The 23,555-nt window shown below is 38.0% G+C and overlaps 1 protein-coding gene across 3 annotated transcripts in view; it reads right to left on the bottom strand.

Moving 5' to 3' along the window:
• Positions 1 to 8,537: 8,537 nt before the first annotated feature.
• Positions 8,538 to 23,555, bottom strand: part of Akap7 (A kinase (PRKA) anchor protein 7) — a 125,513-nt gene continuing 110,495 nt past the window's right edge. For 2 of the 3 annotated variants that reach the window (XM_013026916.1, XM_013026915.1), the window contains exon 8: positions 9,674 to 10,509. In XM_013026916.1, coding sequence (XP_012882370.1) covers positions 10,313 to 10,509 — 197 coding nt within the window. In that variant the 3' untranslated portion in view covers positions 9,674 to 10,312. Of the gene's footprint in view, positions 9,636 to 9,673; positions 10,510 to 23,555 lie in introns of those variants that run through there. The other variant, XM_013026913.1, reaches the window with a different exon arrangement.

Raw genomic sequence — 23,555 nt, 5'->3', positions numbered from 1 at the left:
TTCCAAAGGAAGCATTTGCAATAAGTTATTGGATATCCTTCCAGAACTTTCCTCATGCCACTGTGTGTGTGTGTGTGTGTGTGTGTGTGTGTGTGTGTCTGAACATGAGGCTCTGAGTTAAATACCCAATATTAACAACTTTAAAATAAAAAAGATTTATTTTGAAAAAAGATACATGCACACATATGCTTTGCCTACATACAACACCTTAGAACATCCCACTTATGGATAAAACTGTATTATTCATATTGTCCTGTGCTTGCATTTTGTTTCACTTACACATCTTTGCATTTCAAAATAAATATATAACATTTTATTCTTTTGAATAGCTGTAAACTTTATATGTAACTTACTAATCAAGTATTTAAATTTAAATTATTTACCTTTTTGTTGTCATCAGAACTAAGAACATATATGTTTATATTTTTGCAAATTCATGAAAATATAATTGTTGAATAAATTGAAGTGAAATTCATTGACCTTTTCTTTTACATCACTTCATGATTGTTCTACATCCTTTATTCAACAGCAGTAGCAACCCACGGTCAACCATGGCTTCAGTCGAGTGACTGAATTCTATTTCAAGGTCTGAACTCTGCTTTTCAAGGTATTAGTGGCAACACAACAAACCACAAATTTGAAAGTGTTAAATGATAAAATGCCAGGTATCATTTATAAGTTTTAAAGTAGCTTATACTGTTAAAATTATACTATCTTATTATTCGTCTACAGTTGTGCTTAAATTTAAGGATTAACTTTTCTCATTTAAGAATGTGGATATAAGGGGAAAAAAGGTTTTATACTACTCATCCTTTCTAGCACCTACAGGGGGTCTTGGAATACATCTTCCTTTATAAAGTCGGGGATTACTGAGTCGGGGATTAGTGAGATCTGTACCTTTATATGTAATTTAAGCCAATTTACATCTTTTTCTGAAAAGTGTATTTTCCCCTCTGTTCTCAGAACACACATCAGGTGGTTGATCCTGGGTTGGCTTTTGCCTCCTCAAGCTCATAAAGACCCATTGACCCCAACATTTTAACCCTCACAGCTGACTTCCAGGACAGCAGGAAGGGTTTCTTCTATCCTAGTCGGTGCTCTGGCAATTCCACTAGAAATGAACAAATTCAAATCAGTTAGTTCCTTGAATTTAAAAGAGAAGGAGATGGATCTCAGCAACAGCCAACTACTCTCTAGAGCAAGGTCAAGAAGGAACATGAGCCTGCTCTGTCCTCCTTTGTCCTCCCTGAAGGCTCTTCAGAAGCCTGGGTAGAGACTATGGGAATCTAATGCAGTCAAATCTTGCTTGGACCAGTCTATTCATCAACCAGGTCTTGTGGTGTTATACAAATACAGCTTTGTTTTTATTTGCTATTGGTAATTCACACCAGGATGAAAATTCTGGCAGTCCTTTGGATTTTTGGCTTTCTCTCTTATAAACTCTCTCTCTCTCTCTCTCCCTCCCTCCCTCCCTCCCTCCCTTCCTCCCCTTCACTTTCTGCCATATATATATATATATATATATATATATATATATATATATATGCAATCATTTTTTGACTTTCAGAATGTCCAGCTCAGTTATAGTGAAAAGTCCACCTTGCCTGGTACCATTTCTTCTGAGTTCTTGCTTGAACAGCTTCATCTGGAGGTGTGGCGTGGGGAGGGGGGTGTTTTGAATGTTATTATTCAGCCTTGCTCTCCACCCTTTCCTTATCCCATGACTCCTTCAACATCCCTCCCCCCTGCAAGAGTAGACAAGGAGGTGACACAAGGGGACTTGGCTGGGTTCTTTCATGCTCCCAGGAGCTGCCCCTTGTTTCCAGCTGGCCTTCTGCAGTGAGAACATAAGTGACAGAAGTTTGTTTCAGCAAGATCTGTCAGCCCTCCTTTGCCCCTCCCCACTCCCCCCCAAGCAGGCTGCATCTCTGCTCCACAGTGGTCCCCACATGCCTTCCTCAGCACACAGTTTGGCTGAGTCCTTCTCAACGCTTGGCCATCCACTGTATGCCTAGCTTCCCTCCCATGGGGGACAGTTGTGAACTTGAGGTCCCATAAAGCAGCACCCATCCAGGAGGGGGTCTGTGCTTTCTCTCCCTCTAGGTTTCCCAGGTAGGAGTGTGGCTACCACTGTGGGCTTCTTTGACTCTCTCCAAGGCCACGGGCATCAGTCCCCTGGGTCTGGGAAATGGGAGTCCCAGATTTCCTGTGTGGTCCTACCCAGGCAAGTTTGAGCTGAGCGGCTTGACATCAAAAATAAGTAAGGCTGGGAATTAGTTAAAGCAGGAAAAACAGACATGGTTCAGGACATACTGCCTCAAATATGGCACGTTGGCTTTTGAGAAACCGCAGAATCAAGAACTCTCTGGCCTTCTGTCATTCCTTTCCCCTGAAGCAGGGCCTAAAAAAATACTCTGACCTTCCTCCAAAGTGGGTCATAGGTCCTTACTTGACAGATCCCTTCCTGCAGCCAGACAAAAAGAATGTCTAACATCTGAAGACTCTGTGACACAGAGAAGGATCTGACCAAACAGGCTCTACTAAGTTCCCCCATTTGGGGCACTACAAACTATACTATCCTTTGTCCAACCCGACTTCTCCACAATTAACCACTTATTGCAACTTAGCGTCAAAACATAAAAGTTCTCTGTTTCCTTGGGTTGGATCTGAGCCCTGCCGAAAGAGGCCTCAGCCTTCTGCTAGACATTTACTGCAGAGGACTTCCAGTTGGAAACACATGTCTCTTGCATACTCTCAAGGACCTGAGAGTCATGCCTTGGAGTGATATAATAAAATAATAATAATAATAAAACCTCTGTCTCCAAAACTCCATGGGAGAACAGAATCTTAACCCTGGCAGCTGCCAGCCAACAAACACAGCTGCTCTAATCTCATTTACAAAACACCCAACTCAAAATGGAGCTTGCCCTTTACTCTAAGAGTAGCATTTTGAAATCATGTGTTCATTTCCAATTGTTCAATGTTGTACAGAATATCTCCTAAGAGGTACCTTAAAGTTTAATCTAAAAACGACTATAAGCTGGATGGAATTAAACATCTTAGACCAACAGAATTTCACATTCAGAACTGGGAGCTTCTTGTGGGGAAAAAGAGATAGGTGCTGTCCCAAAGCATACTCTAGCACTACAGTAGTAAAAACTTTGAAAGACATGGCTTCATCTGAGAAAGCCCCAAACATCAGCCCATCCATTTCCCTGAACCCTCCAAAGCTTCCTCACTGGCAAACCACCAAGGCAGATTTGAGCTTGCTTCCTCTCTTCTGTCCATTAACCTCTCTTCCGTAAAGCTCTTTTTTTTTTTATTGCAAAACAAAAACAAAACAAAACAGTGCCTTAATATTGGCTTTATAGAAGATGGGCAGGAAGTCAGTATCCTTGTGTCACAAACTTCATATTGAATGAATCTGCATTAACTATGTTTTTTCTTTTGTTAATCTGTCTTTGTGATAGGTGCTCAGCCCCTGAACCTGAGGAATGAAGAAAAGCTGTTTCTTTTCCCCTCCGAACCTTTTACTCCACAAGTGCTGCAGCAGGAGAGAGCTTGGCTTTGAGGGGAGAAGGCCATTTGTTTGAAAGGGAAATGAGGAAGCAGAGAGGAAGCACTAAAAGAGTCAGGTAAGAGAAAGTATGGCAAAAAGTAGACAAAAGGGTTTTCCAAGTGGGGGTGGACCATCCCCACCCATGAACTGGCATTTATGAAAATTAGGTATCTACCAATGAGAATGGCAGACAAAAATCCTGTTCCTTCTGCCCATTATAATGGGTTGCCTTTTCAGATCCTTCAGAAGACAAGCTTGAGATGTAGGACACACACACACACACACACACACACACACACACACACACCGTTCTTAAGGGGCATAGGAAAGATTTATTGTTGGAATAGGCCATCTCTGGGACCCAGGCTTAGGTAAGGCTGCTAGAAGACCTCATATTCTGGCCAAATCTCATTCTAAGATACTCCCTGCAATGGAGAAGCTAAGATATACAACAGGTCTGTGCCAAAACCTGATCCGCACAGAATACTTTTATGCTTCCCATGTTCTGAGGTATTTCTGCCTTTGTTCACATGATTTGAGGGAAAATTCTATCATACATAGACATACAGACATAATCACACAGACACACATTAGTATTTGTGTGCAGCTTGCTGAACTCTCCATGGATGTATCAGTAAACAAAGCCCAATTCCAACATATTGTCAGCCAATAGTTTATAGCAATAATTGGGCCAGAGGGAGTCCAAAAACTGAATATATGTGAATCAGTCTCCTCCACTTCTATACCCATTTTAGTTGCAGCTTCTCATTGAAGACAAGGTATTACTGAAAATAATATAGAGGAAACAAACATTACAGAGAAGTGAATAAATACATCTCTGTCAATATGCCATACATCAGCCCAACAGATGGCTCTTTTGCATACCATCTACTCAGCCAGGATCTGACTCAAAGGAAATAATCAGAGAACACATCAATGAATGAATGAATGAACACTACTGAGTAAAGCAATCTTCATATAGTATATATTTATGTCTGAATGCAATAAATTAGCCAATATCCAAATATCCATGTTTTGTTTATAAATAGCATTTCTGATTTGGTTAATAATAATAAATGTTTCATATGCCATTTTGAAAAACATCAAAAATGCATAAATTAGAAAGCAGCCTCACCTTGATTCCTATCACTCAGAAATCACCAATAGTAAAAAGATATAAATATATAATATATATAAAACATATAAATATATAAACATATTTATTGCTTAAAAGTAGCCAGGTGCCAGTGGCTCATGCCTCTAATCCTAGCTACTCAGGAGGCTGAGATCTGAGGATCATAGTTTGAAGCCAGCCTGGATAGGAAAGTCTTAGGAGACTCTTATCTCTACTTAATCACAGAAAAAGTGGGAGATGGGGCTGAAGCTCAAGTAGTAGAGTGCCAGCCTTTAGCAAAAGGAGCTTAGGAATAGAACCTAGAACCACACAGCTCAAGGTCCAGGATTGGCAAAAAAAGAAAAATTTAAAAAAAAACTCAATTAAATTATGCAATGCTATCCAATGCTAGATTAATATAGTCAAAAATGGTATGTCCTGAATGCTAAATTTTTTAATGCAAAACTTCAAAATTTGCTTTTGTGCTTCAGTTGGATCTATAGGTCTTGCACTAATCAGCTTTTGCTAGGCTAATGCTTTATAATAATCAGCTACCATATATTTCTTGCTCACCTGACTTCAGGGATAGATGTACTAGTCACAGTCTCAAATGGCAAGGCTAGCTCCAGACTGAAGGTTTGGTCCGATCTGTTCTATGTATTTCCATAGTTCCATTTGTTTCATATCCACCAACACCCATTGGCCAAAGCAAGTCATATGGTCAAGCTCAACACCAATGAACAGAGGCTTTTATTCTGCTTTTTGTGGGATTACTTTATAGAGTCATGTGGAAAAGGCAGCCCCATTGAATTCTCATAGAAAATAATATTAGGAAGTGTGAAGGACTGGGAACAAGCCAGTCTTTCATAGATGTGAATATCTTGTTTCATATTGTTTCCTTCTAGTTATGTCTGGGGGTACTCAGTGAGTCCTCAATCTTTAAATCTCCTCTCCCTGAAAAAATGACATAAATCAATCAATTCATGCAACAATGACTCCGTAAGTACCAGCACACTCCTTTCACTCATTCTTCCAAGTTCAGCACTAGATACTTTGATCTCTATCATATAAAGCAAGCAAGTGATTTTATTTTCCTGTTTCTCTCCAGTTACCTGATGATGTGTGCAGAGTGAGCGTGAATTCCTTGAAAAGAAATTACTTCTTGATCCAGTGGGGATGAAGAAACATCATCTCTTCCCTGCTGTGAGAGGACTATTTAATGGTGTCTCCTCTACCAGGGTTTCATTAGTGAGGATTTGGGAAATAGGTGGAGCATACTTAAGGTTTCACAGTGACTGGAGTCTGTTACAAGTATTCAGAATCTGGGTCAGGAACATCCCACAGTAAAACAATATGCAACCCAAAATGTCTCTTGTGTCCTATGTTGAAATAATAATTTAATATAACCTGTATTAGCCAGGATTTTTAGTATCAAATACCAGAATGAACCTTAGCTAGTCTTGTGTACAAAATGAACTCTTTAAGAAACAATAGCTCATGGAATCCTCTGGTTCTGAGAATTGGGGTGAGTAGTACAATGCCTGTTAAACCATTAGCTGCTGAACAAGGTGTGGGGGTGGGGTTCACTAACCTTCTGCCTGCCTGTCCTACCTATTCACGTTCTGGGTACCTTAGATAGGCCTTCTGTAACAGCTGCTTCTTCGTGCTGGTCTTTGCTACCCTCAGCAGAATGGACTAACTCCATGCAGGGTTTTTCTTTGTCTTGGTGGAACCCAGATTCCGTGTCGAAACTTCAGTGACACAAAAGGCTGACAAGTGAGTCTCAAGCCTCTACCATGAGGAAACAGGGCTTAAAAGATAGGAAATAGAAACACAGGAAAGGCGTTCAAATGATGCTGGATAATCACTAAGTGTGATGGATATCCACCAAGCCATTAAAAGCCCTTATCCCATGCCTCTTCCTAATGACATTTCTTAGGCATTGATCTGGCAAAAGCAGCTTTGGAAGTTGTCTTCTATAGTTTTAAGAGTTGTACTTAGCCTCTCCCTACTGTTACATATTCATGCTATTTTCTCTACCTTGATTACCATATCAGATATCCTTCAGAACTAGTACACATGCAACATGCATCTTTTCAGCACAGTCATTTCTACTCAGCCCAAATGCTTCTTACTTCTTATGAACCACCATTGATAGCCTATTCTTGGAGACAAGGTCTTGCTGACTTTCTGCCCCAGCTAACCTCAAATTATGATCTGTCTATCTCTACCTTCCAAGTAGCTGCAAAAATAAGCATGAGTCATCATAATCAGAAAGATTCATATTGCCTTGTTCTCTCACCTCTTGTAACTGTATTATCCCACAAGTATGTTCAAAACAGACTTTTTCTAATTATGGAAAAGATAAAATATGTGTGCTTAGAAACACATCAGTAGAGAAAGTATAGTGTCCTGGCTGGGCATAGTGGTGCATCCGTGTGATCCCAAACATAGAGGTAGGAGAGAGAGACTTTAAGTGGTAGAGAGACTGCCAAGCAAATGCAAGACCATGAGTTCACACCTCAGTAACTCCAAAAGGAAAAAAATTAGGAAGAAAGAAATTAGAGTGGCCTATGGTTCAAAAGCGTCATGGAGATGTTGTGTCTGAGTGGTTTGGGGCAGGCACTGTACGTAGTAAACTAGTGTGTTGTGTCAATCTGAAATATAGTTAATAAAGCACAAGACCTGCAGATGTCATATAGCTGCTAAAGATGGCAGGACTACAAACAGGACTGTCACTTCTCTATGAGTCAAGGGATGCAATACAGCATTTCATGAAAGTAGTTCTCAAACAATTTAAAGCATTAAAGCAAAAGCAACATAGGCTTACTAGAAACAAGGAATCCATTTCTCAGTTTTGTTGCTCAGTTCCTCATTTATTTGGTCCTAGCTTTAACGCTATAACAAGTTCTTGGCCTTCCAATAAGTGACTAATAGTGGGAAATGTGGAGGCATAAATATTGCAGTTTCAATGTTTAAATCATTCCAAATTGCCCAGATCATTTAAATGGAGAAAAATAAGCAGTTCTGAGCATTTTACATTGCATATGATCATAGTGTCTGCTTTGAGGAGCTCGCAGATTACCTTCTAAATGAACCTTATCCCCAGCACAGTGACCCAGGAGAGAAAGGAGATAACTTCTATCACTTACTTGGAGGGAATTTCTCTAATATTCATTTTGCTGGGAATGAAAGAATCTAGGAATTTATCTTGTTTGGTCCTATCAGATTTGTGGAAGACCTTGGAAACTATTATCATAAAGTACACTGAGCTTATTTTTAAGATGAATTCTACCTAAAAGTCAGAATTCAAGAATTCAAGCACAAGACCTTTAAAGATAATAGAAGAAAGTTTGGGAAGACCGAGGAGGGAGAAAGTATAGAGGAATTGGGGTGAATATGTCCGTGTGTGTGTGTGTGTGTGTGTGTGTGTGTGTGTGTGTGTGTGTGTGTGTGTGTGTGTTGAAATGGTACTCACTAAAACTGTAAAAACAAAAGTTGTGATACAAGAAGGGGTAAGAAAGACCAATAGAGAAGGTGAATTTGATTGAAGCATATTATGTACAGGTAGAAATATCACAGCAGATCCCTTTTGTCCAATTAGAAAATCTGGAGGTCAAAACAAGGAAAATTTTTATAGGTGGTATCAGGATTGTTATTTTTGTATGTGTATGAAGCTGACCTATTTGAAATGATTTAAATTCTAAAGTTAATGATGCTTTGACAACTGTGCTCTCTTACCATAAAGTCAGGCCCATAAAACTAAAGAAACACTCAGAGATCCTGCTCCTGACTTCAGAAGAACAACATGGATCAACAAATTCCAGGAGGGAAAAAAAGAAGAGGAAAGGCAACAAGGGAAAACAATATGTTTATTAAGAGGCATGAAAATGCATAAACTCATTTATAAATAAATGTAGTATAATTTACTCAGTGAAAAAATAGCTAAAATCCATAAGCCAACTGGATTTTATATGTGAAATGATTACATATTTGATCTCTAATCATTTCTCCCCTTCATTGTGATCTATTGGTAGCAGCAATTTTTCAATGACTATAGAAAAAGCTGGTACCAATAATCATCACACAAGGAGAAATTTTTCAAGAATGCTCTTTAAAAATGAATCAGTGCAAACAAATTCAAATTACAAGGGGTATAGTAAGACCCGTGGCTTATCTTCAGGAAACTAGAAAAAAAACTGTTAAAAAATGATAAAACATACTGCAATTTGATCAGTGAAAAATAATACAGGTGGATATAAAACATTCTTAACCAGTGATTACAATTCTTAATTTATAATATTCATTCATATACTAATACCAACTCAACAAACATTCAAATTCTCATTAAATTCTATATCACTAGATGTAGATACACCTGGACAATGCTTCTGTGGGTTAACAATGATCAGGAGGCATGTGACCTTTAAAATACTGTTGTTGGTTTTTTCTTTAAGAGATTTTTTTCACAGTCTGTATTTTTATCTGCAAAGCCCCAAAGAACATCACAACAGCTAATTAAAAAGTCATTGCTAAAAAATGACTCAATAGTATAGAAATAAACATTCTAAAACATAAGTTTAGCTCAAAAAAATAATAGGGCAAAATCAGTTTTCTTTAGCAAGAAATTAACTCCTTACCAAAAGCTGGTTCACTATTATATAGAAACTATCAGGACACTTTGGATTTACCAAAGAGCTATTGAATAAGCTAAAAAGATTTCATAAACTATCTTACCGTAATAGCAATATAGAGCTTATATCAAAGCTGCGATAAAATCAACATTATTTGCTTGATTACTTTCATTTATAAGTCTTTCTTCCAAAAGCTCCCTTCTAATTTTGGCCTGAATTTCAGGCTTTAATAAAAGTTCCTTTATCTGTTTCACTTTGGACTTCAGACTCATCCTTTCTCGATGCAAAACTTCATTAAGTAAGTCTTGGATTCCAAAAGGTTTCTTGCCTAAGAAAAAAAATTATAATACATTTAAAGTACAAATATCAATGAAAAACATTTAATATGACATATTCACTTATCAAAATAAGGTTAAAAAAACCTTGAAAATGTTGCCCACCTTTTATAGAAAAGATCACATTTTGCCAAAAATATATCATTTACATAAAACATAATTTACCGTGAAGAAAGATCACCACGGAGCAACAGTACATTGAGAACAAACATGACATATTTATAGACTAATTGTACACATGATCATTTCAACAGTGATGACTTTAAATTTAGCACTTGATAATGATGTGTGAGTTTGGGTTTAGATAAAAAGCAGTCAGATGCCTCAAGCAATATAAATGGCAGTATTCCATTGGTGGCAAGACCCGTCCCACAGCCTCTGAATCCAGGAGGCATAACTCAAATTCATTCCTGTCCCTTGTGCAAGGTGGAAAGCAAGTAACACGTGGGTCATTCTTCTTTCAGAAATTAATTTCCTCTGCTAGTCCCAGCACTCACTTGTCTTCTGTTATGCTTCAGCAGTGCAAACATATTAACTGTGTAAGTGTCAGGCAATCTCCAGGGATTGGACAAGAGACACTTAAACAGCACAGGGCAAGTCAGTCCCAAGACTTAGCAGAGGGGCAAAGATTTTTTTTTTCCTATGGAACAGTGGGGACAGAGTTCCAGTCTCATTTCTTGTTGTTATCTTGGTCGCAACCATTCCGATCAGCCTCTTCTGTTTTCACAGAGCTCCCTTCCCCAGGCTGCTTTTTGTTCTGTGTTTCTTCCAGATACTGCTGGACAGCCTTGAGCACCGCATTCTCCACCAGCCTCTTACTGAGTCTTACTAGTTCAGCATCATCCGGGTCCCTTCCGTTCTTTTCACCTACATTCCACAAGAGAGAAGAGAAGTCACTGAGCTCATATCACCATAGCAACTCGGCATGCAGGGGCCAGCTAGTTCAGTTATTAGAAGAGCAAGTGTCCTTCAATCTGTAAATTAGATCTATAAGTCCAAGAATAGCGGGTTGCTTTTTCATGTAATATTTGCAGAAGCTGGAACTTTCCTATTCCTGGAGACTTCCAGTTGAAAAGCAGTTCATTAGTTCCTATCTAGAAATGCTTTACTTAGCAATGCTAGATGTTTCCCATTTCTAGGTGGAGTTTTTAATTCTCTTTTTTATTGCTCATTACTACTGTGCCCAAGAGCCTTAGCCATGGGAATTCACCATGTTGGTCTGCAACTGCTTTTCCTCCAGCTATCAGGAGATCAAGATTTCTCACATTATTTCATTACTTAGCATCACTCATTTTAAAATGTTTGGCCTACAGGTTTTTACTAAACTCTCAGCACTCCTTTTAAGTCAAAGGCAGTAAACTATTGCTAACAACTGGCTTAAAATGAGCTTGTAAAACTGATGTTAATCTCAGTGCTAGCACTACAGATAAAGAAGCAGGAAATTCTTCAAAGCAGTGAGGATTTTAAGGGTAAACTCTCAGATGTCTCTATCATAAGGTCATTTTGTTATTGACATCCCTCCAGTGATAATCCAGGTTAAAGATAGAATACTATCTTTCCTATTATTGAAAAAAACCTAATTCCTATCTGTTTTCATGCTATACAGTCTCTAACTTATCTCCTTTTTCTGATAGGAAAAGAGAGCTCCTTCTGCACACTACTCCCTCCACTAAGCCATGGGTCTAGGAAGGAAGATAGTTGGAAGCAAAGAAGTCATCAGAATGCACATATTAAGATCAGCTCATTGCTAGAAGACTACCCGTGGGCTTCATAAGGAAAGGCCATTATCACACTTCACACTCATCAGGTCTGGAACAGGCAGATCAGAAATGTACTATGGAAGATAGATATTATTTCTATCCTCACGTTAAATAGGGATTGAAGGCATGCAAAAGTGACAAGTAGCCAGAACCTTCCTTTAGAGCCCGATTATTTGTCCAGAACACATACTCAGAAACAGTTCTGCTTATAACATGCTTCCTAGGACCATACCAAACAGAAGAGAGGATGGGTTAAGGCCTAGCTAGAGATATTAACAGTGGGGAGTCTTAGCAACTGCTTTCCCTGAAAATATGGTAATACAGCCCCCAAGACCCAGACCATCACTCTGAAATAGAACATTTGAAGTGTAAAATATGTTCAGAGTTGAGTGATCTACTACTCAGTGATAATTATATAGAATTTACTAAACATAAATATGTCAAGGTGTTACGAATGAATACAGTTCATTTCTATGATCACTTTGGGGTACAAGATCAAATTGTTTTTACTAATAAGTATGAATAAAATCAGTGTCAAGTATTTGAAGGATTTTATCTCAATCTTAGAGCGTAGTGTTTATACTATGGACATAATAACTCCTAAGGCATTACCTGACCTACCTATTTATTGTTTATTCATATAACATATAGAAAATTAGCTGGGCACTGGTAGCACATGAACATAATCCTAGCTACTGAGATCTGAGGATCCTGGTTCAAACCCAGCCTGGGCAGCAAAGTCTATATAAGACTCATCTCCAATTAGAAAACAGGAAGTGGTGTTGTGGCTCAAAGTGGTAGAATGTTTACCTTGAGCAAAAGAGCTCAGGGAGGGGCTGGGAAGATGGCTCAGTGGTAGAGCGCATTCCTTGCATGCCAGAGGCCCTGGGTTCGATTCCTCAGCACCACATAAGCAAAAAAGCCGGAAGTGGCGCTGTGGCTCAAGTGGTAGAGCGCTAGCCTTGAGCTGAAGAGCTGAGGGACAGCGCCCAGGCCCAGAGTTCAGGCCCCATGACCGGACCCAAAAAAAAAAAAGAGCTCAGGGACAAAACCCAGGCCCAGAGCTCAAGCCCCACAACTGACAAAAAAAAGAAAATAGAAAATTAGGCAGTAAGTGAAAGGGTTCTATAAAACCATTTGAATACTGTAAATGTCGCTCCATTTGTCCTCCTACTCATGCTCAGTGCCTATGTTAGTAAAGTTGTTCTTAAGTCCACTTCAGAACCTCGTCCACTTTCTCACTGATAAGATAATAAGATTATAATAAGATTATATTTTAATCTAATTAATAACTCAATCTCTAAGATTACTCTCAGATCTAATATTATGTGCCTTGTTAATTTCTATCAGTACACATAAGTGTCCCTATTACTTTAAACATTAAAAAATCCCACAAAATGCTAATTTTTCTCTTTAGATTGTCCTATGTTTGCTTATGTTTTTACTATTATCTAAATCAATCAAACTTAAACCAAGATGTTAGCATCTTTGACACTTTCCTGTCCTTTATCCGCCCACTTAATTACTAAGCCTGTCAAGAAGCACTTCACAATTTCTTCCTCTTCCATGCATCTTATAAAATATCTCTAAATGTATTTTTCTAAAATACTCTAAAATACAGGAAAACAAGCTTGTCTTTTAAGACTCTCCAAAATGTCCTATCAACTCACTACTACTTTACTTCTAGTCAGCTTCCAACATATCTCTAGGAACCTCTACACTATTCTCTATCCATAGACAGTCCTACTCCTTGCCTCACTAATTAAAATCTCACCTATTCCATGAAGCCTTCCATGACTGGACCAGTAAGAAGTCCTAAGCTGCCAGTGGATTCCAATAACACTAACCTGCAGGTTATTTCTTCATGCACTCAAAGTATGTCTCTAGGATCTACTAAATGCCTAGAATTCTTTCAGTCTACAGAGATACAGCAACAAAAAAAATAATTTTGTAATGACTTTTTTTCCTTAATTCCTTTACAAATTATGGGAGTAACTTATTAATTTATTCAACACTTAGTGATCCAGTACCCATTCTGGTAACACAGTCTTGAGAACAGAAATTCTATCCTAGGCTCCTTAATAATCTTCTCTAATAGTACAGTGTAGTTTATACATCATCATAATAAATATGTTAGTCTTGCCAGGTGCTGGTGGCTCACGCCTGTAATCCTAGCTACTCAGGAGGCTGAGATCTGAGGATCAAGGTTCAAAGCCAGCCCGACCGTGAGACTCCTATCTCCAATAAACCACCAGAAAACCGGAAGTGGCGCTGTAGCTCAAGTGGTAGAGCACTTGCCTTGAGCTTAAGAGCTGAGAGACAGCGCCCAGGCCCAGCGTTCAAGCCCCACGGCTGACCAAAAAATAAATAAATAAATATGTTAGTCTAGTAAATTGTTGATTAAAAATCTTTGAAAGCAGTCACAATATTTTTGAGTGATACTATTTTATTATAAAAATAGCACACATGGTCAGAAATTTAAATTTAATATTACGTTTAAGGCAAAAGCAGTGAGACAGTGACACTGTCACACATCTGTATTCTGAGTGCTCAGGAGGCTGAGTTCAAGACCATCCTGAATTAGTACAGCAAATTCTAGCCATCCTGCACATCAGCAAAACAAATAAGCAAAAGCAAAGTCAAAGAATTACAGAGTAATTAAAATATCCATGTGAGAAAACTACATTGACTCTGATTGATAAACCCAGACAAGAATACATTTCTGACCACAAAGGGAAAAATAGTAACTACCTACAGTAATGAATTTTCTAATCAACCAATGAAAATGAGACAAATTCACAAAGGAGTCTTCCAGATATATCTGGACTTGAGTCTTTCCTTGTAGTTTCTGTAACTATCCTCAGGCTATTAACATAGCCTGAAGAAAGCCTTTGAGAGGCTTATCACAGAGCCTAGCAAGAATGCAACAATCCAAGAAGCCTGTATTCCTTTACTCGGTCAGAACATCTTATATTTCCATTTTTAGCAGATTTAATTTAATTTCACTAAAAGAGGCATTTTAAGATTAAAGTTATTCTGTATTTTCTCCCACTGATTTGAGTGAAGTTATCTATCTTCCACAGGGACCGTGGAAGGTAAGAGATGAATATCTCCATTCACTGAAGCCTGGAAAACAGCCAAGGCAGCTCAGCATGCTGCTGCAATGCACATAACTTCCTTTTGATTCCAGAGAAAGAATACACAAATTATTTCCACAGAAGTATCAAACTCTTGATCAAAAATACCCTTTCTTGCCGAGTGCTGGTGGCTGAGATCTGAAGATTGCAGTTAGAAGCCAGTCCAAGCAAGAAAGTCCATGAGATACTCATCTCCAACTAATCACCAGAAAACACAAAGTGGATCTGTATCTCAAAGTGGTAGAGCACTAGTCTTGAGCAAAAAAAGCTCAGGGACAGTATCCAGGCCCTGAGTTGAACTGGCAGAAAAACAACAAGAACAACAACAAACAAATAAAAACACATGGTTTACTTAGTTTACTTGCTATCTTGCTTAAAAATAAAACCAACTAACCTTAACGTTGTTATTTTGGGAGTGTTCTTTTTATCTTTAAGTTGTTATATCAAGAAGTTGCAATTTTTATGGGGCTGGGAAAAAAAAAGAAGTTGCAATTTAACAAAACAGTTGTTGTTTTTATGAGCCATGCAGGAAAGTCCATGAGACATTTATCTCCAAGTAAGTACTAGAAAATCAGGAGTGAAGCTGTGGTTCAAGTAATAGGGTGCTAGCCTTGAGCCAAAGAGCTCAATGACAGCACTCAGGCCCGTTGTTCAAGCCCCATGACTGACACACACACACAAAAGGAAACAAAGAAAATCTTCATACAATATAATGTATAATGAGCAAGAACATTACAAAGTTTCCACTTTGCACACATTCCAATCCAATTTGTACTGTGCAGTGTCTCCCGAACCCCTGGGTATTGTTCTTTGTACATAGACAATACTTTTTCAATTTCCTATCTCACATCTTAAATATGAAAAATAAATGAATACAAGTGCTGAAAATAAGAAAACATTCAAGAACTTCTTAGTGACTTTGAATGTCTTAAACAGGGCATCTAAAGCACATACTACAAAACATGATTAATTGGATTCATCAAAATATAACACTTTTAACTGAGAGAAAGAGAGGGAAGGGATGACACTGTTCAAAAAGAAATGTACTCATTACATATAACCCCTCTGTACATCACCTTTACAATAACAATAAAAAAACCTTCTGAGGCTTGGAAGGAGCTTAAATGTATATAATTTTTGCTCTTTTAAAGTTACTGTTAAGAACATAAAAGGCAAATCCCCAGAGTGGGAGAAAATACTTGCAAAACATATCCATCAAATAATTTGTAATCAGATACAAAAAGAACATTTACAGTTGAATACAAAAACCAAGAACCAAAATTTGTAAATGGACAAAATAATGGAAGTTTTACTTCAAAAGGGCATATGGATACCTAATACATATGTTAAAATATACTCAGCATAAGTAATTAGGAAAAGGCCAAGTAAAGTCCACTAGAATGGCTATCAAAAAAAAAAAAAGATACCTAACACTAGATGTTACTGACAATATATGAATCCATTGGCTTAAAGAAGAGCAAAAAGAGCATAGCTATTTTATGAAAACAATTTGAAAAATTCTAATTAAAGAGGACCATCTTCTTACCATGCAATCCAGCAATGTCAGTTCAAGCTAGATTGGAAAATAGGTAAAATGAAAACATTCATGCTCACCAAAAACACACACGAGTGTGTTGGTGATAGCCTTATTCATAATCACCTCAAATTTGAAACCACTTCAACTGGTGAATAAAGCATGAAGCTACAATGCAATGGCACAGTACTCCATGCAAAATAATAAAGTCCTGACACATGCAACAACACAGGTGAATTTAAAATAGATTATCTTATGTGAAAGTAGCCAGACTGAAAGGGTAACATAACATGTGGCTGTACATATAACATTTGGCACAACTAGACTACAAGTAACCACGTGGTTCTAGGAGGTAGGGTAACAGGAAGGACAAGAGAGAATTTTGGAGGGTGTTGGAACTGTTCTTGTTTGGGGTGTGGTTCCATGATGACTCCCTGCATTGATTAAAATTCACAGAAATAAACATGAGAAAGAATAACTTTCACTGTGTGTGAATTGACCTCAACTTAAAAATACAAATGAGAAGAATGTCTTTCCAGTGATGAGTAGCTAATTTTGCCTGCAAATGGACTCGTGACTTGTCATTCTTCACAATTGGCAGAGGCTGAGTAGAAAGATAACTTCTCAGTTCCTCTGTTTTTGAGACTCATCTCAACTGTGGTATTGTAATCACTCACAGCTGCAAGCCTACTTCTTGGTTTCTTTCTTATGAATCCTATTTTTCTGCTGTGTTCAGTATAAAAATATTTACCATAAAGTACCGGGTAAGTGGTATTACTACTCCCTTTTGGTAGATTAAGCATATCATCCATTCCTTTATGCTCAGAGTACTGACTGAATTGGTAAGAAGCACTCTGACAAGTGATCCTAATCACTATGTTGCTGAAATATTTCAGAGGGTGCTGTGCTCATGGTGGTTCTTTTTTGGAATCCCTGTGCTTCTCCATATCATAAATTGATCTCTATTTTACAGAAGCTGGTAGTTCCATCTCTGAATTTTAGCCACTATATTTTTTCATGTTGGAATATGAGGATTCTCCTTGGCCCTGAATGGCTGCATAAGGCTACTCTGAGTCATTTTGTGTAAAACTGATAAGAAGTAGGCAATTCCAAGTAGTGATAAGTTTTTTGAACTGCAGAAAAGAAGTAGAAATTCCTACCACAAGTGCAGGTCAGGTCCACAGGAATAGCACAAAAGTATGGTGATGACTGAAAACTTACTCTTTTTTTGTTTTGTTTTTTGGTCGGTCATGGGGCCTGAACTCTGTGCCTGAGCATTGTCCCTCAGCTCTTCAGCTCAAGGCTAGCGCTCTACCACTTGAGCTACAGAGCCACTTCCATTTTTTTCCGCTTAGGTGATGCTGAGGAATCTAACCCAGGGCCTCATGCAGGCAAGGCAAGAACTCTACCACTGAGCCACCTCCCAGCCCTGAAAACTTACTTTTATGACAAAGAAGACATAGATATTTTCTGACAAAGAAATTTTATGTCACAAGCACAAGCTTTCAAATAAGCATACCTTTTACTCCTTTGAAAAACAAAGAGGCTGGAAAAAAAAGCACTACCTAAATCTTACAATTATTACATGCAGGTAATCAACACCATCTATTTCAAGAGTCTTACACATAACTTAAAAGTATGACTAGCTGCAATTAACTCCACTTATTTGGCCAACACATCTGCTTGTGATAATAGACACTTTTCTTTATAGGCTGAGATTCTGAGTTAGAAATGGATTCAAATAGCAATAAAGGTTGCTTTCCTGTTCTGAAGGTAATATTCACCAAGATTGATGAGCAGAATAAATGTTGCCAAAAATCCAGTGTAGTAAAATAAATCATAAGTTGTGGGTGTCACTTTGTCCCTTTAAAGTACCCCAGGTTAAGAGGAACCCCAGGCTGGAAAAGTTCCCATAATGGCAGGTCACTACAGCAATAACAGGAACAGTTCCTTCTGTTTATTTAGATAACACTTCATACTTTCCCAAGCATTTTCAGAAACCTCTCATTTGTTTTTCACAGAAGACTATGGTAAACTGTTATTCTTTCTTTGTAACAATGAGACCCGAGAGATTACATAAATTAAGATTATAGAGCCATAGTGATAGAAATTGGTAGTTCTCTGACTAGAAATCAGGAAGCTTAATCCACTCATCCCTTTTCTTGGGAAAAAGAAGGTACACATGTAAGAAATGAACCATTGTTCAGTTGGAAAAACAAAATAATTTAGACCGTCTCATTCTCAAATTGAAATTTTCAATACTAAATAAGCTTATCAATTAGTGCAATACAATTCCTTCCTTCCTTTTCTCCCTCTTTTCCTTTCCTTCCTTCCCTCCCTCCTTTCTTTTCCTTCCTTCTTTCTGTCCTTCTTTCCTTCCATCCTTCCTTCCCTTCTTTTCTCCTTCCTTAGTTCGTTCATTCCTTCCTTCCTTCCTTTCCATGCTCCCATCTTTCCTTGCACAACCACTGAGCACCCTCTACTTATGTGTACCTGTGAGAAGCACTGTGAGCCTGCATTTAGGAACTTGCACTTCAGTAGAAACACATGGTAAAAAATAAGTAACAGGTCATGAATGCTCTGAAGAAGCATTTATTTACACAAGACTGGTCAATTCCATAAGAGAAAATGACCCAACCTGTATCATGTAGGAGGTGACACTGGGGCCAGATCATCTTGGGTGGACTACGGAATGGCCTAACATGGAGGTAACACTGGCTCAGCCTTGTAAGCAATGGCAGAGGTTGCTCTAGTACAAAGGGAATGATGTGGGAGGAAGAATGAGGAGGCTGGAAAGAGAATGTGAAGGATTCAATTTGCAGGATACCAATGATATTTAAAATTATATGCTTAGGTCAGAGACTCTTATTGGAGCTAAGAGTCTCATGAACATTTCTGCTCAGGCTGGCTTTGAACTACAGACGTCAGATCTCAGCTTCCTGAATAGCTAGCATGAGCCTGAGTGCCTGGCTTTCCTCATTGTGTCTTAAGTTTGATATAAATAAGGCAGTTGTTAAACTTAAAGAAAGGGACTAAAATATAAGCATAACTATAGTGTCCAGAAACTACCTCCCTTCCTTCCTCCCTCTCTTTCATCATTGTGTGTGTGTGAGAGAGAGAGGGGGGAGGGGAAACCAGGGCTTCCTTCTGGCTAGGCAAGCATTCTACTGCTTGAGCTATGTACTCCACACTTTTTGCTTTAGTTTGAGTAAGTCTTGTATTTGTACTTTTACCCAGACTGGCCTCAGACATTGATCCTCCTACTTCAGGTTCCTGAGTAGTTGGAATGATAGATGTGGCACCATGTCTGATTTAAAAAAATAAAATAGGATCTTGCTAAGTTTTCCTGGACTGACTTCAAACTACACTCCTCTTATGTTTGAGTAGCTGAGATTATAGGTTATGAGTCACCACACCTGCAATACTGAAATATTTTTAAAGAACATTTTAACATTATTAAAAATCAGTTTTCTAGCCAGGTGCCAGTGGCTCACACCTATAATCCTAGCTACTTAGGAGGCTGAGATCTGAGACAGGAAAGTCTGTGAGACTCTTATCTCCAATAACCACTAGAAAACCGAAAGTGGCGCTGTGGCTCAAGTGGTAGAGCACTCTCCTTGAGCTGAAGAGTGCAGGGACAGCACCCAGACCCAGAGTTCAAGCCCCATGACCAACCAAAAAAAAAAACTAGTTTTCTGACTAATCTTAAACCAAACAGCTTTTTTTTGGGGTGTGTAAATGTACAAAACTTTCTTCATAATTACTCAGTATCAAACACATAAAATAGGTTAAAAACCCACTGTTTTACTTTGATGGTTACCAAAACCCAATTTGTAAAGTCTGAACATGAAAATCCAGGTAAACAGAAATACTTGGTCAGTATATTTGCTCACGAATTTTCCCATCCATCAGTGGGGAAAGTACACGAGCCTTATAAAAGCATTAACAATATGTCAACCAAAGAACCTAAAGATGATTGATCAATCAAAACAAAATCATGATAAAACATTCACCCTTGGTCATCTTTTCTGGTCGTAAATAATCACAGCACACCTTTAAAGGCCTAAAGACTAGTAACCTCATAAATTTATTGCTTTCGCTTCAGGGGTAATCCTGAAGAAAGTAATTTTTAGGATACAGCTTTCTCTTCTTGATAACCTAAGAGACTTCCAAAACAGCATCCAAATAAAAACCAAAGTGCTCTAAGGTTCTTTTTGGTGATGTCATTAGAGATTCCAAAAATATGTGGATTCTTATTGCAAAACATTAAATAAGGCTTTAAGCTTGATGAGTAATGCACTGATGGTATGCAAATGTAAATAGGTATAGTCTATCAATTGCCATTTGCTTTAAAGCTCTGATCTCCAAGTAAGAAAGAACTCTTCGTCAAAAAAATTTCAGGCATCAGTGAGAAATAGCCAACAATTATTTAGAAATAGACAATTTCCTGAATAAGACTCCAATAGCTTTAAAATGATGAGAGTTGGCAAATGGGACTGCATTAAATTCAAAGCCTGGGTATTAATGACTCGTGACTGTAATTTGAGTTACTTGAGAGGCTGAGGATAGGAAGATTGAGGTTTAAGGCCAGTTCATACAGAAAAGTTTACAAGACCCCTTCTCAATGCATTGCCAGACCCAGTGGTGCAGGGTACCTGTCACATCAAGATACAAAGGAGGCTGACAACAGAAGAATCATGGCTATGAACCCCAAGATATGGACACAGTCATTTTTTCTTTCTTGCAATTGTTTCTAACGTATTTATAATGTACCACGTGATCTTTTCGTTTCTTTGTATGTTCCTCCCCCATGGTATAACCCCATATTTGATGTTGGTGCCCTGCATCTTGTATATACACTTCTTTAATTTGGGGAGGAGAAGGGAAAAACAAAATGCTTAAATAAGGATACAGGTTGACCCACGTAACAATGAGATGTACAAGACACTATGTTGAAAAACGAACTTTACAATTTAGGCGGGGGGGGGGAGGGAGGAAGGGGGGGATAATTGTAGAGGTGGGAGGGAAGGGATGGTAGGGGAAAAATCAAGGAGGAGGTAACAATGCTTGATAGGAAATGTACTCATTACCTTGCTCATGTACTCATGCAACTGTAACCCCTCTGTACAGTATTTTTACAATAAAAAAGTATTTTAAAAAGTCATGGTTGCAGGCCAGTCCTAGCCAGAAAAGTCATAGAGATTCCATCTCCATGGAAAGAGTCTGGACATTGTGGTGTGTGCTTGCGATTTCAGTAATAATGGGAAGAAGAAAGCTGGCACACCACAGCTCAGGTGTGCCCTTCAGTATGAAGGAAGTTATTATTCCTAAAAATAACCAGTGGAAAACAGGGTTGGAGGCATGGCACAGTAGGATTTTACTAGCATAACAAGTGCATGGTCCTAACACACACACACACACACACACACACACACACACTAAAAAAACTTTCTGCACAGCAAGAGAAACAATGACCATATTGAACAGACATCCTACAAAATGGAAAAAAAATCGTTACCAGTCATTTATCTAACAAAGGATTATTATGCAGAATAGTTAATGCAAAATAGTTAACAACAAAAGAACAAATTAACCAATCAATAAATGAACACATGAACTGAATACATTAAAAAATGTTCAACATCTTTACTCATCAGGGAAATGCAAATCTGAACTATATTGAGATTCTATCTCATCCCTATCAAAATGGTTTTCATCAAGAAAACAAACACCAAATGCTGGTGAGAATATGGAGAAAAGGAACATTTATACACTGTTGGTAAAAGTGTAAGTTGGTTTGGTCATTATGGAAATCAGTATGGAGGTTCCTCAGAAAAAAAACAACAATTTAAAAATAGAACTACCATGTGACCTTGTTATACAACATACCTTTATCCAAAGAAGTAGAGATGCCTATGTTTACTATTCACAATAGCTTAGCTACTGAATGAGCTGAGATGGCCAGCAACTGATGAATTGATAAAGAAAATGTGTGTGGGGGGGCACAATGGAGTACTATCAAACCATGAGGAAGAATGAAATTACTTTATTTGTAGGAAAATGGATAGAACTGGAGATCATCATGTTAAGTAAAATAAGACAGACTCAGAAAGACGAATACCACATGTTTTTCTCTCATATTAGAATCTACATTTTTAAAATGGCATGAATGTATACTATTTGGGAAGAAGAAACCAGCATGAGAGGAGAAAGAGAATGAGAAAAGGTTATAGGGGATGGATATGATCAAAGTGCCTTATAGAATGTATGGAAATAAAAATGTCCCATTATTTTATGTATTCAATAGATGTAAATAAAAATAAAACCTAAAAAAGTTATAAGAATTGTATCATTAATTGTATATTTCTACTTGGTCTCTTGAGAAGGTAGAAAACTTCTCTTTCTCTGTCTTTGTCTCTCTCTCTGTCTTTCTTTCTTTCTCTCTCGTAAGAAATACATTTATCTTTTTAGAGAAAAGTCAAGGAAAAGAGAAAATTTTAGATAGAGAAACAGACAAGTCAGGTCAAAGAATAGCTTCCTCTATAGCACCACCCCACCTACAAAGGAAAGATAAAGGTGCTGGCAAGATGGTTCAAAGAATGATCCAATGATGATCCAGGGCTATGTCTCACTCCTCTTCTGTAAGGAATAAACCAGAGACTAACCTCAATGCAGCTGCTAAGAGACAATCTCCAGGAACTTGGGGCTTGAGGAACCAAGTTTGTTTTCCACAAGCTGCTCTAAGACATACTTTGCTGAACACTAAGCCCTCAAACTCTGCATACTTAATCTTTTCCAACAAATGACAAGATTTTACTCATTCGTGGCACCTGTATTTATGGATCCTTTTTAAAAACAATAAATCTACCTCAGTACCCGCTATGTGCCTGGCTTTTCTTTCCCCACACATTTAAGTAAAAAGCTTGTCACTGCTTATATATGAGAAACCAAGGATCAGAAAAGCCAAGAGACCTGCTCAATTCCTCACAACTAAGAATTGTCAAAGTAGGACTCCTGTGTGGATCTATATGGCTCCAAAATATCATACTTCTGTCATTCTACCACAACGCTGGCTCTCTGGTACCTCATATAATATTATTATATATTATTATTACCCCTTCAATAATATTTTCACTCTAAAATGATGCTTCTGACCAGAAAATATTTATAATGCTACTTACTGAGATATAAAGTCAGAATGCCTAAACTGTATTCTTTCTCCTTCCCTCCCCCCCTCAACTGCTTCATTCATCCACCACTCATTGGTTCTTTATGTCTGAGAGTTGCTCAAGCCCTTCTATGGTCTACTTTTTTATTTTTAAACCAGGGATAACAGTAGTTTAATATAAAAAGGCAATTGTAAAAGTTAAATAAGAAAATACAAAAAGTCTTTAACACAGGGCTTGTCTTAGAGTAAGCCCTGTTTCTTGAAACAATGTTGAAATAATAGCAAATTAGAAAATTAGGCATCATTCTATAGAC

The sequence above is a fragment of the Dipodomys ordii genome, unplaced genomic scaffold (assembly GCF_000151885.1).
Source record: "Dipodomys ordii isolate 6190 unplaced genomic scaffold, Dord_2.0 Scaffold97, whole genome shotgun sequence".
In the NCBI taxonomy this organism is placed as follows: domain Eukaryota; kingdom Metazoa; phylum Chordata; class Mammalia; order Rodentia; family Heteromyidae; genus Dipodomys; species Dipodomys ordii.
The sequence above is the reverse complement of the archived record's forward strand: the minus strand, read 5'-3'. Positions and strand labels throughout refer to the sequence as shown.